The 17,561-nt window shown below is 39.2% G+C and overlaps 1 protein-coding gene across 1 annotated transcript in view; it reads left to right on the top strand.

Annotated features, from left to right (window-relative positions):
• Positions 1-11,887, top strand: part of LOC309565810 (uncharacterized protein) — a 78,473-nt gene extending 66,586 nt beyond the window's left edge. Inside the window, exons 11-12 of the mRNA XM_082270814.1 lie at positions 11,497-11,613; positions 11,706-11,887. Coding sequence (XP_082126940.1) covers positions 11,497-11,613; positions 11,706-11,831 — 243 coding nt within the window. The 3' untranslated portion in view covers positions 11,832-11,887. The remainder of the gene's footprint in view (positions 1-11,496; positions 11,614-11,705) is intronic.
• Positions 11,888-17,561: the final 5,674 nt, after the last annotated feature.

Genomic DNA, 17,561 nt, shown 5'->3' with positions numbered 1-17,561 from the left:
TTTAGTATATATGATTTCAGATCTCATTGACTTTGGAGTTTCCACTATGTCAATCTTTGATGAGAAAAACTACAGCTCAACTCTATGTCCCCCTATCTTCAACTTTGGCTCATACCTCCCTGCTGCTCGCTCCCATTATAGTGGATGTGGTCCATGCCTCAGCCCCGGGTCAGGCTTCTCCCGGCTCGTTTCCTAAAACCTCCTCTCTAAAAGTGGATTGTTTGGAGGTATTACATCACTTCAGTAAGTGTTTACTCCATACTTTCCTATATATAACTATTTTTATTTTTCTTCCCCTCTTTCTCTTCCCCTTTTTGCAATATTAATACTTTGGTATAATATATATTCACTTTTTCAGATACACAATCAATACACACTATTCTCCTTATGCTCCTGATGAGTGGACGTAGAGCCACGAAACGCGTCGAGCTTACAAGTATTTTAATCATAAATATTCATCAAATCTCCGTTCATTCTAAGATCATGTCTTCAAGAAAATTCCAGTCCTTTAACGAATCTGTTCTGTATATATCATCTTCATGGATCTATTATTAATGTATTTATCCTTATTTATATACTGCTTATATTCTGTGTACATTATTTGAGATGAGGATTTGTATATGTCATATTCTAGATTGTGAATGTAATATTGGATTGTTACTTGTGTCAACGTCCTAGTGGTCCCCATTTTCTGGGTCACATTAAAGTTTGTATATCAACTTTATATGTTGGTAGACTGAGCACCCATGGAATATCTGTTGTCACAATAAATCGTTTATTTATGAATTTTAGTTTTAGATATGTCATTTCTACATGTATTCGCTCAATTAATAATGTTTTGGCTAGTCTTATTGAGAGCCATATCTGTCATGTCCCATATAATTAATTATTTACCTAACATCTAATTACCGATTGATTCTCGATTTCTGAGATCTTTCAGGCCATACATATTATACATCAAATAAAAATTATATATGTTCAGCTGAACTCATTTAAAGTCCCACTTTTCTCTCCTTTTTTGCTCTATGTTATTAGGGATGGAGACAGCTGGACATGTCTTTAATGATTTATTTGTGGCAGATCTATTCCCCAATGTTTGCCCTATTAGATTTTCTGGGTGGAAGACACCCGTTATATAGGTCTGCCACCTATGTTCCCTACATTCATCAATCATTAATTTTTCTGCTTATCAATATATATTCTACCTAATATATTTATTTCTTTTATTTCTACTTCTTATAGTATTTTCTTCTATCACATACATAATATTGCCCTTTATTTTCAGCTACTATATATATTTTTATAATTTCTGATTAGATATTCATCCCCACTCTAATTTGGAGGTCATGGTTGCAGCCCGGTTTTCCTTTTCCCGGGGCTGCGATGGTACTTTTAGCCGCCCCTTCCCCGAGTCTGCCTCTGTTTTTACACCCAGGCTGGGGGCGGGGCTATGCTCCTACCATCGGCGCTATGCATAGCGGGCGAGCTAGGCGGCGTCTATTTGACGCCGCGTTGCTATGGCTGCCGATATCCATCTGCGATCGGAGGCGGATCTATCCGACCAACATCCGGTCCTTTGACCGGATATGGGAGGTCCTGTTTTCCGCCCTCATATATCCGACGCCAACATAGCGTTGGCGTGGTTCACATCCATACTCTGGGACTTGCAGGCTGGTCATGAACTTATCTTTTATCGTTACACTGGACCTCGGTGATGTATTTATATATCCTATCTGCGGTAATTAAGCCTACGATCTGCTAATACAACCGTCATCCCTATTGCATGGAATTTTCTTTGCTGTCTGTATATGATTTATCACATCTTTAGGACACCCTTGGACTTTACTAGAGCCTCCATACTTACTATGGTATCTAGTCTTTATTCTTTTTCACACTGGATTTCGGTGACTCTCTGTATATGTTACCCATGACTTTCTGGTTCATTTATTAATATATCTTCTTTTTTTTTTTTTTTTTTTTCCCCCCCGTGTTTTTGGGACGCCTCACTATTACTTTCATACACCCACGCTTATAACTGCGCTTCCTCACTCACTTTGGGCATCACTCCACCTTCTCTGGATATACTATTCAGGTGATTGTTAATTTATAACATATTTGGGTTTACTATTTGTACACACAACTATAATAATCTGTGTTGTCTCATTCACTTCGGGCTTCACCTCATTCATCCTTTCTTTTTTACCACTGCACTCTGGTGATTCTTCTTTATTTTTATTTTTATATCACATGTGGGTCTACCCTGTTCACCAATTGCATACATAACTAGTAGATTCACGGCATAAATTAGTCTATGACATATGCCTTATTATGGCTTTCTAATCAACCCCTGTTTGCACTTATATTTTTCACATCCCCTATACTGGTTGTATATCACATTTCTTCACTTAATATTTATTTCTCATCATTTTTCCTTGCCGTTTATTCCTGTTTTTTACTTTTCCTTTGGTGAAGATATCTATCCAGTTTTTCCACTCTTCCTGGTACCCTCTCTGATTGACTAATACTTTCTGATACACGTATATCTCTGGGATCTATTTTGATGTCTCACCCTGGTCCTCTCATCTTTAAACAGAGACTTCTCCTTTTGGCTTTGCTCCTCTGCTCTTATTTTTGAACAGAGTTTTCTCTGTATCTGGCAAATATCAGTCTCTTTAGGAACATCAGTTTCTTCTCTGACAAGAAAGATTTTAACTGAATGCAGTGTAATTTAGTATATATGATTTCAGATCTCATTGACTTTGGAGTTTCCACTATGTCAATCTTTGATGAGAAAAACTACAGCTCAACTCTATGTCCCCCTATCTTCAACTTTGGCTCATACCTCCCTGCTGCTCGCTCCCATTATAGTGGATGTGGTCCATGCCTCAGCCCCGGGTCAGGCTTCTCCCGGCTCGTTTCCTAAAACCTCCTCTCTAAAAGTGGATTGTTTGGAGGTATTACATCACTTCAGTAAGTGTTTACTCCATACTTTCCTATATATAACTATTTTTATTTTTCTTCCCCTCTTTCTCTTCCCCTTTTTGCAATATTAATACTTTGGTATAATATATATTCACTTTTTCAGATACACAATCAATACACACTATTCTCCTTATGCTCCTGATGAGTGGACGTAGAGCCACGAAACGCGTCGAGCGTACAAGTATTTTAATCATAAATATTCATCAAATCTCCGTTCATTCTAAGATCATGTCTTCAAGAAAATTCCAGTCCTTTAACGAATCTGTTCTGTATATATCATCTTCATGGATCTATTATTAATGTATTTATCCTTATTTATATACTGCTTATATTCTGTGTACATTATTTGAGATGAGGATTTGTATATGTCATATTCTAGATTGTGAATGTAATATTGGATTGTTACTTGTGTCAACGTCCTAGTGGTCCCCATTTTCTGGGTCACATTAAAGTTTGTATATCAACTTTATATGTTGGTAGACTGAGCACCCATGGAATATCTGTTGTCACAATAAATCGTTTATTTATGAATTTTAGTTTTAGATATGTCATTTCTACATGTATTCGCTCAATTAATAATGTTTTGGCTAGTCTTATTGAGAGCCATATCTGTCATGTCCCATATAATTAATTATTTACCTAACATCTAATTACCGATTGATTCTAGATTTCTGAGATCTTTTAGGCCATACATATTATACATCAAATAAAAATTATATATGTTCAGCTGAACTCATTTAAAGTCCCACTTTTCTCTCCTTTTTTGCTCTATGTTATTAGGGATGGAGACAGCTGGACATGTCTTTAATGATTTATTTGTGGCAGATCTATTCCCCAATGTTTGCCCTATTAGATTTTCTGGGTGGAAGACACCCGTTATATAGGTCTGCCACCTATGTTCCCTACATTCATCAATCATTAATTTTTCTGCTTATCAATATATATTCTACCTAATATATTTATTTCTTTTATTTCTACTTCTTATAGTATTTTCTTCTATCACATACATAATATTGCCCTTTATTTTCAGCTACTATATATATTTTTATAATTTCTGATTAGATATTCATCCCCACTCTAATTTGGAGGTCATGGTTGCAGCCCGGTTTTCCTTTTCCCGGGGCTGCGATGGTACTTTTAGCCGCCCCTTCCCCGAGTCTGCCTCTGTTTTTACACCCAGGCTGGGGGCGGGGCTATGCTCCTACCATCGGCGCTATGCATAGCGGGCGAGCTAGGCGGCGTCTATTTGACGCCGCGTTGCTATGGCTGCCGATATCCATCTGCGATCGGAGGCGGATCTATCCGACCAACATCCGGTCCTTTGACCGGATATGGGAGGTCCTGTTTTCCGCCCTCATATATCCGACGCCAACATAGCGTTGGCGTGGTTCACATCCATACTCTGGGACTTGCAGGCTGGTCATGAACTTATCTTTTATCGTTACACTGGACCTCGGTGATGTATTTATATATCCTATCTGCGGTAATTAAGCCTACGATCTGCTAATACAACCGTCATCCCTATTGCATGGAATTTTCTTTGCTGTCTGTATATGATTTATCACATCTTTAGGACACCCTTGGACTTTACTAGAGCCTCCATACTTACTATGGTATCTAGTCTTTATTCTTTTTCACACTGGATTTCGGTGACTCTCTGTATATGTTACCCATGACTTTCTGGTTCATTTATTAATATATCTTCTTTTTTTTTTTTTTTTTTTTCCCCCCCGTGTTTTTGGGACGCCTCACTATTACTTTCATACACCCACGCTTATAACTGCGCTTCCTCACTCACTTTGGGCATCACTCCACCTTCTCTGGATATACTATTCAGGTGATTGTTAATTTATAACATATTTGGGTTTACTATTTGTACACACAACTATAATAATCTGTGTTGTCTCATTCACTTCGGGCTTCACCTCATTCATCCTTTCTTTTTTACCACTGCACTCTGGTGATTCTTCTTTATTTTTATTTTTATATCACATGTGGGTCTACCCTGTTCACCAATTGCATACATAACTAGTAGATTCACGGCATAAATTAGTCTATGACATATGCCTTATTATGGCTTTCTAATCAACCCCTGTTTGCACTTATATTTTTCACATCCCCTATACTGGTTGTATATCACATTTCTTCACTTAATATTTATTTCTCATCATTTTTCCTTGCCGTTTATTCCTGTTTTTTACTTTTCCTTTGGTGAAGATATCTATCCAGTTTTTTCCACTCTTCCTGGTACCCTCTCTGATTGACTAATACTTTCTGATACACGTATATCTCTGGGATCTATTTTGATGTCTCACCCTGGTCCTCTCATCTTTAAACAGAGACTTCTCCTTTTGGCTTTGCTCCTCTGCTCTTATTTTTGAACAGAGTTTTCTCTGTATCTGGCAAATATCAGTCTCTTTAGGAACATCAGTTTCTTCTCTGACAAGAAAGATTTTAACTGAATGCAGTGTAATTTAGTATATATGATTTCAGATCTCATTGACTTTGGAGTTTCCACTATGTCAATCTTTGATGAGAAAAACTACAGCTCAACTCTATGTCCCCCTATCTTCAACTTTGGCTCATACCTCCCTGCTGCTCGCTCCCATTATAGTGGATGTGGTCCATGCCTCAGCCCCGGGTCAGGCTTCTCCCGGCTCGTTTCCTAAAACCTCCTCTCTAAAAGTGGATTGTTTGGAGGTATTACATCACTTCAGTAAGTGTTTACTCCATACTTTCCTATATATAACTATTTTTATTTTTCTTCCCCTCTTTCTCTTCCCCTTTTTGCAATATTAATACTTTGGTATAATATATATTCACTTTTTCAGATACACAATCAATACACACTATTCTCCTTATGCTCCTGATGAGTGGACGTAGAGCCACGAAACGCGTCGAGCTTACAAGTATTTTAATCATAAATATTCATCAAATCTCCGTTCATTCTAAGATCATGTCTTCAAGAAAATTCCAGTCCTTTAACGAATCTGTTCTGTATATATCATCTTCATGGATCTATTATTAATGTATTTATCCTTATTTATATACTGCTTATATTCTGTGTACATTATTTGAGATGAGGATTTGTATATGTCATATTCTAGATTGTGAATGTAATATTGGATTGTTACTTATGTCAACGTCCTAGTGGTCCCCATTTTCTGGGTCACATTAAAGTTTGTATATCAACTTTATATGTTGGTAGACTGAGCACCCATGGAATATCTGTTGTCACAATAAATCGTTTATTTATGAATTTTAGTTTTAGATATGTCATTTCTACATGTATTCGCTCAATTAATAATGTTTTGGCTAGTCTTATTGAGAGCCATATCTGTCATGTCCCATATAATTAATTATTTACCTAACATCTAATTACCGATTGATTCTCGATTTCTGAGATCTTTCAGGCCATACATATTATACATCAAATAAAAATTATATATGTTCAGCTGAACTCATTTAAAGTCCCACTTTTCTCTCCTTTTTTGCTCTATGTTATTAGGGATGGAGACAGCTGGACATGTCTTTAATGATTTATTTGTGGCAGATCTATTCCCCAATGTTTGCCCTATTAGATTTTCTGGGTGGAAGACACCCGTTATATAGGTCTGCCACCTATGTTCCCTACATTCATCAATCATTAATTTTTCTGCTTATCAATATATATTCTACCTAATATATTTATTTCTTTTATTTCTACTTCTTATAGTATTTTCTTCTATCACATACATAATATTGCCCTTTATTTTCAGCTACTATATATATTTTTATAATTTCTGATTAGATATTCATCCCCACTCTAATTTGGAGGTCATGGTTGCAGCCCGGTTTTCCTTTTCCCGGGGCTGCGATGGTACTTTTAGCCGCCCCTTCCCCGAGTCTGCCTCTGTTTTTACACCCAGGCTGGGGGCGGGGCTATGCTCCTACCATCGGCGCTATGCATAGCGGGCGAGCTAGGCGGCGTCTATTTGACGCCGCGTTACTATGGCTGCCGATATCCATCTGCGATCGGAGGCGGATCTATCCGACCAACATCCGGTCCTTTGACCGGATATGGGAGGTCCTGTTTTCCGCCCTCATATATCCGACGCCAACATAGCGTTGGCGTGGTTCACATCCATACTCTGGGACTTGCAGGCTGGTCATGAACTTATCTTTTATCGTTACACTGGACCTCGGTGATGTATTTATATATCCTATCTGCGGTAATTAAGCCTACGATCTGCTAATACAACCGTCATCCCTATTGCATGGAATTTTCTTTGCTGTCTGTATATGATTTATCACATATTTAGGACACCCTTGGACTTTACTAGAGCCTCCATACTTACTATGGTATCTAGTCTTTATTCTTTTTCACACTGGATTTCGGTGACTCTCTGTATATGTTACCCATGACTTTCTGGTTCATTTATTAATATATCTTCTTTTTTTTTTTTTTTTTCCCCCCCGTGTTTTTGGGACGCCTCACTATTACTTTCATACACCCACGCTTATAACTGCGCTTCCTCACTCACTTTGGGCATCACTCCACCTTCTCTGGATATACTATTCAGGTGATTGTTAATTTATAACATATTTGGGTTTACTATTTGTACACACAACTATAATAATCTGTGTTGTCTCATTCACTTCGGGCTTCACCTCATTCATCCTTTCTTTTTTACCACTGCACTCTGGTGATTCTTCTTTATTTTTATTTTTATATCACATGTGGGTCTACCTTGTTCACCAATTGCATACATAACTAGTAGATTCACGGCATAAATTAGTCTATGACATATGCCTTATTATGGCTTTCTAATCAACCCCTGTTTGCACTTATATTTTTCACATCCCCTATACTGGTTGTATATCACATTTCTTCACTTAATATTTATTTCTCATCATTTTTCCTTGCCGTTTATTCCTGTTTTTTACTTTTCCTTTGGTGAAGATATCTATCCAGTTTTTCCACTCTTCCTGGTACCCTCTCTGATTGACTAATACTTTCTGATACACGTATATCTCTGGGATCTATTTTGATGTCTCACCCTGGTCCTCTCATCTTTAAACAGAGACTTCTCCTTTTGGCTTTGCTCCTCTGCTCTTATTTTTGAACAGAGTTTTCTCTGTATCTGGCAAATATCAGTCTCTTTAGGAACATCAGTTTCTTCTCTGACAAGAAAGATTTTAACTGAATGCAGTGTAATTTAGTATATATGATTTCAGATCTCATTGACTTTGGAGTTTCCACTATGTCAATCTTTGATGAGAAAAACTACAGCTCAACTCTATGTCCCCCTATCTTCAACTTTGGCTCATACCTCCCTGCTGCTCGCTCCCATTATAGTGGATGTGGTCCATGCCTCAGCCCCGGGTCAGGCTTCTCCCGGCTCGTTTCCTAAAACCTCCTCTCTAAAAGTGGATTGTTTGGAGGTATTACATCACTTCAGTAAGTGTTTACTCCATACTTTCCTATATATAACTATTTTTATTTTTCTTCCCCTCTTTCTCTTCCCCTTTTTGCAATATTAATACTTTGGTATAATATATATTCACTTTTTCAGATACACAATCAATACACACTATTCTCCTTATGCTCCTGATGAGTGGACGTAGAGCCACGAAACGCGTCGAGCTTACAAGTATTTTAATCATAAATATTCATCAAATCTCCGTTCATTCTAAGATCATGTCTTCAAGAAAATTCCAGTCCTTTAACGAATCTGTTCTGTATATATCATCTTCATGGATCTATTATTAATGTATTTATCCTTATTTATATACTGCTTATATTCTGTGTACATTATTTGAGATGAGGATTTGTATATGTCATATTCTAGATTGTGAATGTAATATTGGATTGTTACTTGTGTCAACGTCCTAGTGGTCCCCATTTTCTGGGTCACATTAAAGTTTGTATATCAACTTTATATGTTGGTAGACTGAGCACCCATGGAATATCTGTTGTCACAATAAATCGTTTATTTATGAATTTTAGTTTTAGATATGTCATTTCTACATGTATTCGCTCAATTAATAATGTTTTGGCTAGTCTTATTGAGAGCCATATCTGTCATGTCCCATATAATTAATTATTTACCTAACATCTAATTACCGATTGATTCTCGATTTCTGAGATCTTTCAGGCCATACATATTATACATCAAATAAAAATTATATATGTTCAGCTGAACTCATTTAAAGTCCCACTTTTCTCTCCTTTTTTGCTCTATGTTATTAGGGATGGAGACAGCTGGACATGTCTTTAATGATTTATTTGTGGCAGATCTATTCCCCAATGTTTGCCCTATTCCCATAGACACACTCCTAAACCTTGTGGACAGCCTTCCCAGAAGAGTTAAAGCTGGAATACGGAAGAGTTAAAGCAGGAATACAGCCTCATACACACTGGACATTCTCAAAATGTCAGTAGAAAGCTGTAGCTGTAGAAGGAGTTTTTCAGCTTTTTTCAGCTGTAGCGTTTTTTAGATTTTTTTTTTTTTTTAGCAAAACTATACTCCCACAAAAGCTTATGTCTCAAATACATGGATAAACGCAGAATAGCCGCGTTTTTTTTGCGTTTTTAAGCTTTTATAAGAGTTAGAGCATTTTTACAGCTGAAAAACTTCTCTCAAAACACACTAGTTCTGGGTTATTTTCCAGCCAGAAAACGCCCCTGTAGAAAACTGCTGATAACAGCCTATGTGTGCATGGACACATAGGATAACATGCTGGGGAGTTTATTGGCTGCAGAAAAAAAATGTCTGACGCCCAAAACAGCAACTGTAAAATCGTCCAGTGTGCATGAGGCCTAAATCTCACAACTAATCTTAGAAAGTATTATTTTACTGAAAGAGTAGTTGATGCTTAGAATAGACTTCCAGCAGAGGTAGGGAGACAGTCAACAGTAAGTGAATATGTAATTAATTTGATACGGGACCGCTCTCAAATAAATAAATATCAATCCAATAAGTGCAAATAGATAGAATTACCATTATAAATATAAATAAATAAATTCATATTTTGGTGAATCGTGAAAGTCCGTGGTGAATAAATAAATAGTATTCAATAATGTAAAGTGCTTTTAATGTTTATATTATTAGTAATGGTGGGTAGGTATCATTCATTGACATCCATTCAGTGGGTATGTCCTTTCCTCCACCTCATGCACAGCCCACTTACCAGATACCCCCTTTGGGGTTTGGCATATCTATGGTATCCCGCCATAAATCACTCAACAATGAGCGCGGTTCCAAGATCCAGATAGCCCTTTGTGGGTCCACTATAATCCATTCGTTAGTCAGCATGGTTTTCAGGTATCCAGCATAAGTAAATAGAATGTAGGGAGGCTTATGGTTTAGTATTTCGTTTTATTAAAAATTGTAGTAACTTACATGTCAAAGTATAACAACTGGCTAGAGTTCCAGAACGCCATTCTGCGTTCCAACTGCGCTTCACGGACCGGAAATGACGTAGTGGCGTTACACAGGACCCAGGGAAGTTGTCATATATTATTGTATTATCACTCGATCATCTCTTTTCCAGTGTGCAACTGCTTTAGGCTCCATTCACACTACCGCGACTTGTCAGGCGACTTGTCAGCCTGACAAGTCGCGGTCCAAGCAGTGCTACAGGACCTGTTCTAATAGGAGCGACACAAGTCGCTCCGACTTAGAAAAAGGGTCCTGTACTACTTCGGGGCGACCTCGGAGCGACTTGCATAGACATTCATTATATGAAGTCCGTGCAAGTCACGCCGAAGTCGTGCCGAAGTCGCGGTGCACGTGACTTGTGAAGTCGCCCCCGAAGTCTTGCCGCTTCAGTTTGAATGCGGTCTTAGTGTATATTTACACATTATTTTCCATAGTAAGTGGATATGCTTGGGATAAACATAGATCTATACTCAGACAAAAAAGTAACAAAAAGCAACATATAAATTAAAAAAAACAAACAAAAAGACCCCTTGTCTTTTTCTGTCGTCACTCTTCTGTGTTTCTAAGCTACACTCAAGTGTGAATGGAGGATCAAAGTTTTCCCCAAGTTGTTTCACTCACTTAGGCCCCGTTCACACTGGGGCGACCTAACAGGTCGCGGGGCACAGCTCGCACCGCGACCTCGGAGCGGCTGGCACGGACTTCATAACATTGAAGTCAATGCAGGTCGCACCAGGTCACCCCAAAGAAGCTCCGGACCCTTTTTCTAAGTTGGAGCGACTTGTGTCGCTCCTATTAGAACGGGTCCACAGCTTCTCTATGGCAGGCGACCTGTCAGGCGACCAAATCGCCTGACAAGTCGCCCCAGTGTGAACGGGGACTTATGCTATAGTACTTGCCCTATGTGTAAATCTGGAAATCCCAAACATAGAAATAAAAAAATAAAAAAGAATAAAAATACTAACATGACATATATTAACTCATAGTTATTCATGATAGCGGTTCTTTTGGTAAGTTTCAATGCCGTAAAGTAAAATTATGACACAAATGAATCCAGATCTTTACGTTTAAATTATTTTTCTCCCTACAGTTCCTAGAGAAGGTTGGATTTGTAAAAGTACAAGCTCAGAATCGGACTGAACAGTTTGTACAAGTTCTGAATAAGGAACTCACAAAGACACAGGAAATCAAGCAGGAATTCATAGAGGTATAATAAACCTGACTGAAAGCCTAGAAAAAAATGTATTCACTATTTCGCAGAAAATCCAAAGCGGCTGAGTTTTTCATTTTCCTTTACAGAGTTTTTCTGAAGACGACTACAACTACATCATTGATGGTTGGAAGGAAAAACTTCATCGCTGCAGTTTAGGAGATCAGCGCTGGGGTTTGTTCTATGCTGAGAAACCTCTGGAGATTGTTCCATAAATCTTCTCTTTAATCAGTTATTATGAATGTTTGAATAGAAATCTGTTTCTATGTTTGCACAATTTTTCTAAAATGAATAATGACACGGATTGATTTCCGTGCCTTTTTCTTATGTATGTTCACTCCAGTGTTTCTATAGAACTTTATAGGCATTGTATAAAAGGCATATATAGCGTAAATGACAACATATCTCATGCAAAGGTGGTGATATGTGCGTGGTTTCAGTTCTAATTGGAAAGTATAACTCTCAATTCCGGAAACATGATGCCAAAATGCCACTTGCAAGGTAAACTATTAGAAGTATTACGCCTTAGGCCTTCAATCTAAAAGGATTCTCATTTTAGGAAAATGTCTACCATATGCATCAGTTATCTTGTCTTTAAATCAAGATATACACAGAATTTACATCTGACTTTTGTTATTTTACAGAAATGTAAATGTTTAACTTTGACCTTTACTATAACTAAAGACTACCTCTCACTTGTATCCCAGTTGGGAAAGATGTTCCCTGCCATAAACCAGCTTTATTGTAATTGTAAATGTCACAAAAGTTGGACAGGTGCCTAACGTTTCCAATGTTAATCATATTCCTCATCAGCCATGATGAAAAAGCAAAGCGAGGTATTTGATTTACATGATTATATACGTTTTACATGAAACGCACTTTGCCATGTGAACAACACATTGGTAAAATCTATAATGGAGGGATAAAACTGTAAAAGTTCAACTTCAGCTCAAAGTGTTAATCTTTTTCAAAATAAAACATTTTTTTGTGGTTTTTGTGTGTGTGTACTTATATAGTGCTAAAAACATTGTACTGAAACCATGCCTGGTGATCAGAGATAAAATATCATTTGTTTTCAAGTCATGGTCAAGGTAAGTACGTTTGTCATAATGTTTGTGGCCATTCTGAACCCTTTGATCATCCATATAATACTGAAAAGGCAACGCTATAACTGGATATGAACATTTATAGGTAATAACCCCAAAGCAAACAGGGTCCTGCTTTATTGGGTTTTTTTTTGGTTTTCCTCTGGAACAACTGTGGGTATAGGATAGTGTATATGGAGGTTATCTGTTCCTCTTTTTTTTTATTTTTTTATTGGTTGAACTATATGGAGTTGTTTCCTCTTTTAACCTGACCAACTATGTAACACACACAGGTAAAAAAATATAAAATAAACAATCACTTACTTTTATTTGACAGATTATAGAAATGGCAGTTTCGGGTTCCATCCATTTTAGCAAGAGGGCCCAGCCTGCAGACGCTTTACAGGCTGCTGAGTTTCCATGGCCTTACAGCCCTGTAGACCAGGGAGGGTGTGATTTGGGTGAATACTACAAAACGTTTGACAACTGCTACTCAGTTTTTATTTTATTTTAGAATCAGTCCAGAAACGTAACCGCTTCCCGACCACCCACCGCCTTTTTACTGCGGCAGGTTGGCTCTCCTGCGCAAACCGATGTAGATCTAGCTAGGGGGCGAGCTCCGATTGCCGCCTGACACCCACGATCGTTCCCCGCTGAGAGAGAACAGTCAGCTGTTGTAAACACAGCTGACCGTTCTTCTCCCTGGAATGGTCATAGAGCCCATGTGATCCTTCTATATAGGATCACATGTCTCTATGGTAATTTCAGAAGCCACGCCCCACCACAGTTAGAATCACTCCCCTAGGCTCACATTTAACCCCTTGATCACCCACAGGCTTAACCCCTTCCCTGCCAATGGCATTATTACAATAACAGTGCATATTTTTAGCACTGATTACTGTAGTAATGTCACTAGTACCCCCAAAAGTGTCAAAAATGTCAGTTAGGGGTCTGATCTGTCCGCCAAAATGTCACAGTCCCGCAAAAAAATCGCAGATCGCAGCCACTACTAGTAAAAAAAAAAACAATAAAAATGACATAAATCTTTCCCGTAGTTAGTAGAGGCAATAACCTTTGCGCAAACCAATCAAAATACGCTTATTGCGATTTTTTTTTTTTTTTTTACCAAAAATATGTAGCAGAAAACAAATTGGCCTAAAATGTTAAAAAATTTTGATTTTTTAATTTTTTTTTTTGAGAATGTCATGTAGCAGAATGTGAAAAATATTGTTTTTTTTTTCTGCTTCACAAATTACCTTTTCAAAGACCTACAGAGGACAGTCCTGCTACATCAGGTTACTTCAGCCCATACTCTTCTGCTGCAACTAAGGGCGATTTCACAGTATCCCCAGAAAGAACCAATGCCTATAAGATCCTGGGACTGCTATTTTTAAAGAGTCATCTTAATTGGAGTATTTTTAGGGTCTACCACATGAGGATGAGACCTCCCCTGTGTCTACAAGACCCACTATATCCACTTTGGAATTTTCATTGTTTTTTTGCACAATTAATTAAGCAATCTGTTTCTAACTTGATGATGTACTACATTCTACCCTGCAGTTGGGGGATCAGCCTGCACTTTTAGACATGGAGTCTTTTGGAGTTCCTACAGCTACAATGACCTTTTCAGTACACAGGGTATTTAAAACATTTCTCTATTTGGACTGACTATAAAATCATGGATCCCTACTGACAATCTGAAGGATCTTTTTTTTTAATTTGAAAGGGAGTTTATTGCTAAATGGTCCCTGCCCACTGTAGAAACTCCAGTCATCAGTCTTAACAAGCACATTCCCAACAGGTTGATTATGCTCTTACATTTAAGGATTTCACTGACATACAAAGAAAGGTTTTCAGGTCGAGTGTGCTGCTACAGCAATAAATATTAAGAACCAAAAAAGAGAATGTGAAAGTGAGTGCCTACCAGCAGCAGATTCCCTGCTTACCTGTCAACTTACCATCTTTTCTGCAGTTATGCATTGCTTTGCTGAGACCATCAGGTGCCCCGGGCAGCCAGAGCTGACCAGATGGACCTACGCATCTACACCCCCAATCCAGGAGTTTGTGAGCATGCAGCACAGCACATCCCTGCAGAGCTGTGCCCCCCCCACATCTACTCCAGTAGCCAAACTCTAGCTGTCATAGCAACCAATAAACCAGGGCCTGGCAGGAGGTTGAGAACCATTAACCGAGACCATACAATATGAAAATATGAATAAGCCATGCACTATTACAGTTTCTAATTTACACTAAGGCTGATGACACACAGGTGACTCTGCTGCTGACAATCTGCCAAAATCTATAGCAGCAGAATTGCTAAGATTTTTGTCCCTGTGGAATTGCTTGCTCTGTAGCTAAGGCAGTGAGCCGTTACTCGCATCACTAGCTATTGAAATTCAGCAACATTTGGGCCAATGACAGAAAACCTGGTGTGTGTGGCTACAGAGGGAGCAATTCCATAGGCAGCCTTTAAGGCAGGGATCCTCAAACTACGGCCCTCCAGCTGTTGCCAAACTACACGTCCCATAAAGCATTGGTAAACTCTGACATTCACAGACATGACCAGGCATGATGGGAATTGTAGTTCCCGAACAACTGGAGGGCCATAGTTTGAAGACCCCTGCTTTAAGGTGATCCTGCCCCTGGAAAATTGTCACTAGCAGCAGAATCGCCTATGTGTCATCAGTAGCTACTGGGAGCCAGTATGGCCAAAGCAATTTTGTTATTGTGGGCACCTGTTTTATATGGCCTGTATCCTAGCAGAAGTGGGTGTATCCTAAAAGCTTGTCCTGAAAACGAAAAAAGTATCACTGACAGTGCACAGCTGTGTTCTTGCAATTACACTAAAACTACTTCAATCAACTTTATTATACCTTTAACAGTAAACATTTCCAGAATACTGGCATTTCCAAATGATGTTTCACCAATTTCAATTTTTAATTAGATAAAATTGTAAACCCAATTTAAATAATTTATAATGCTTGTGTAGCACTGCCCCCTAGAGGACTGCTGAGAATTACACTTTCTGGATTCCCCTGGGTTACTCTTAGCAACTGATAGCAGACAAATAGCATTGAAAGTCTTTGATTAGTCAATAATCAATTCAGGGGATGTTGGTTTTTGTGTTTTTATTTGGAACTGGGATGGGAGAAGGGATGAGTGGGATACTCCAACTTTGAACTATGCACAATCTTGAGGACAACTATCTGTAGTGTGCGGCAAGGCCGCTGCTTCACCTGGCCACTGAAGTGAAGATAGATAATGTGTTCCTGCTTGAATTACTCTTCAAGGTTCTAACTTGGCACCCCCTACTTTGTTTGCTTTTAGACAATCCCTGAAAACCCTCCTCTTCAGAGAATTTTTTACCTATCAACTGTATTTTATTTTTCTCCATCAGCTTATCCTCCACAGTTACTACCTTTTGCATCACTTGACCCTCCCTCCTAGATTGTAAGCTATAACGAGCAGGGCCCTCCAATTCCTCCTGTATTGAATTGTATTGTAACTGTACTGTCTGCCCTCATGTTCTAGGGTGCTATATGAATCCTGTATAATTTTAATATTACAAGTGTAGCACCCTTCTAGGTAGGTGCTAGGTAGGTAATGCCCAGTATCTCCATCTGCTTATCAGGGGAGCCTGATTCATAGTTAGGCCTGTTGCATGTGTCCAGGGTGTGATTCATTTGGGCTGAGGGAGTGTCCCCACTGTATGCAATAAGGGAGCCTGTTGGACAGTGGAGAAAGCCCAGCCAATGACACACAGGCTTTTGTAACTATCCCAGTGGGTTGGCACAAACAGTGGTGCATCCTGGGATATGTTCTAAAAGCCAAGGGCACATGTGACAGGGGGTCTTTGGGCGGGAAGCCAGGTCCCAGAAGAAGGGTGACATTTGTCTCTCCTTCTGCTGCTGTGGATGGTGGTCACACTGGAGTGGTCCCCTTTCTGGGCAGACCCCTGGCAAGCTTCCCGGTACTCACGGACACTTTTTTTTTTCCCAAGGCTGCTCTGCCTCCAACTCCACTAGTCTGCTTTCCTGGACCTCCTGGCTTAGCCCCACACTCCTCGCTCACAAGTCCGACCACCTGTGACCACCATCCATAGCAGCAGAAGGAGAGACGAATGTCACCCTCCTTCTGGTATCTGGCTTTCTGCCCAAAGACCCCCTGTCACACGTGCCCTTGGCTTTTATAACATATCCCAGCATGCACCACATTTTGTTCCAACCCACTGGGATAGTTACAAAAGCCTGTGTGTCACTGGCTGGGTTTCCTCCACTGTCCAACATGCTCCCCTATTGGATACAGTGGGGACACTCCCTCAGGCCAGATGAATCACACATGGACACATGCAACAGGCCTAACTATGAATCAGGCTCCCCTGATAAGCAGATGGAGATACTATGCTTTACCTACCTAGCACCTACCTAGGTGGGTGCTACACTTGTAATATTAATATTATACAGAATTTATATAGCACCCTAGAACAGTGATGGGGAACCTTGGCACCCCATATCTTTTGGAACTACATTTCCCATGATGCTCATGCACTCTGCAGTGTAGTTGAGCATCATGGGAAATGTAGTTCCAAAACATCTGGGGTGCCAAGGTTCCCCATCACTACCCTAGAACATGAGGGCAGACAGTACAGTTACAATACAATTCAATACAGGAGGAATCAGAGGGCCCTATTCGTTATAGCTTACAATCTAGGAGGGAGGGTCAAGTGATGTAAAAGGTAGTAACTGTGGAGGATGAACTGATGGAGAAAAATAACAGTACAGTTGTTGGGCGAAGGCTTCTCTGAAGAGGAGGGTTTTCAGGGATTGTCTAAAAGCAAACAAAGTAGGAGATAATCGGACT

Source organism: Pelophylax lessonae, assembly GCF_965119305.1.
Source record: "Pelophylax lessonae genome assembly, chromosome: 10".
In the NCBI taxonomy this organism is placed as follows: Eukaryota; Metazoa; Chordata; class Amphibia; order Anura; family Ranidae; genus Pelophylax; species Pelophylax lessonae.
Note: the sequence above shows the minus strand (reverse complement) of the source record. Positions and strands in the feature narration are given on the sequence as shown.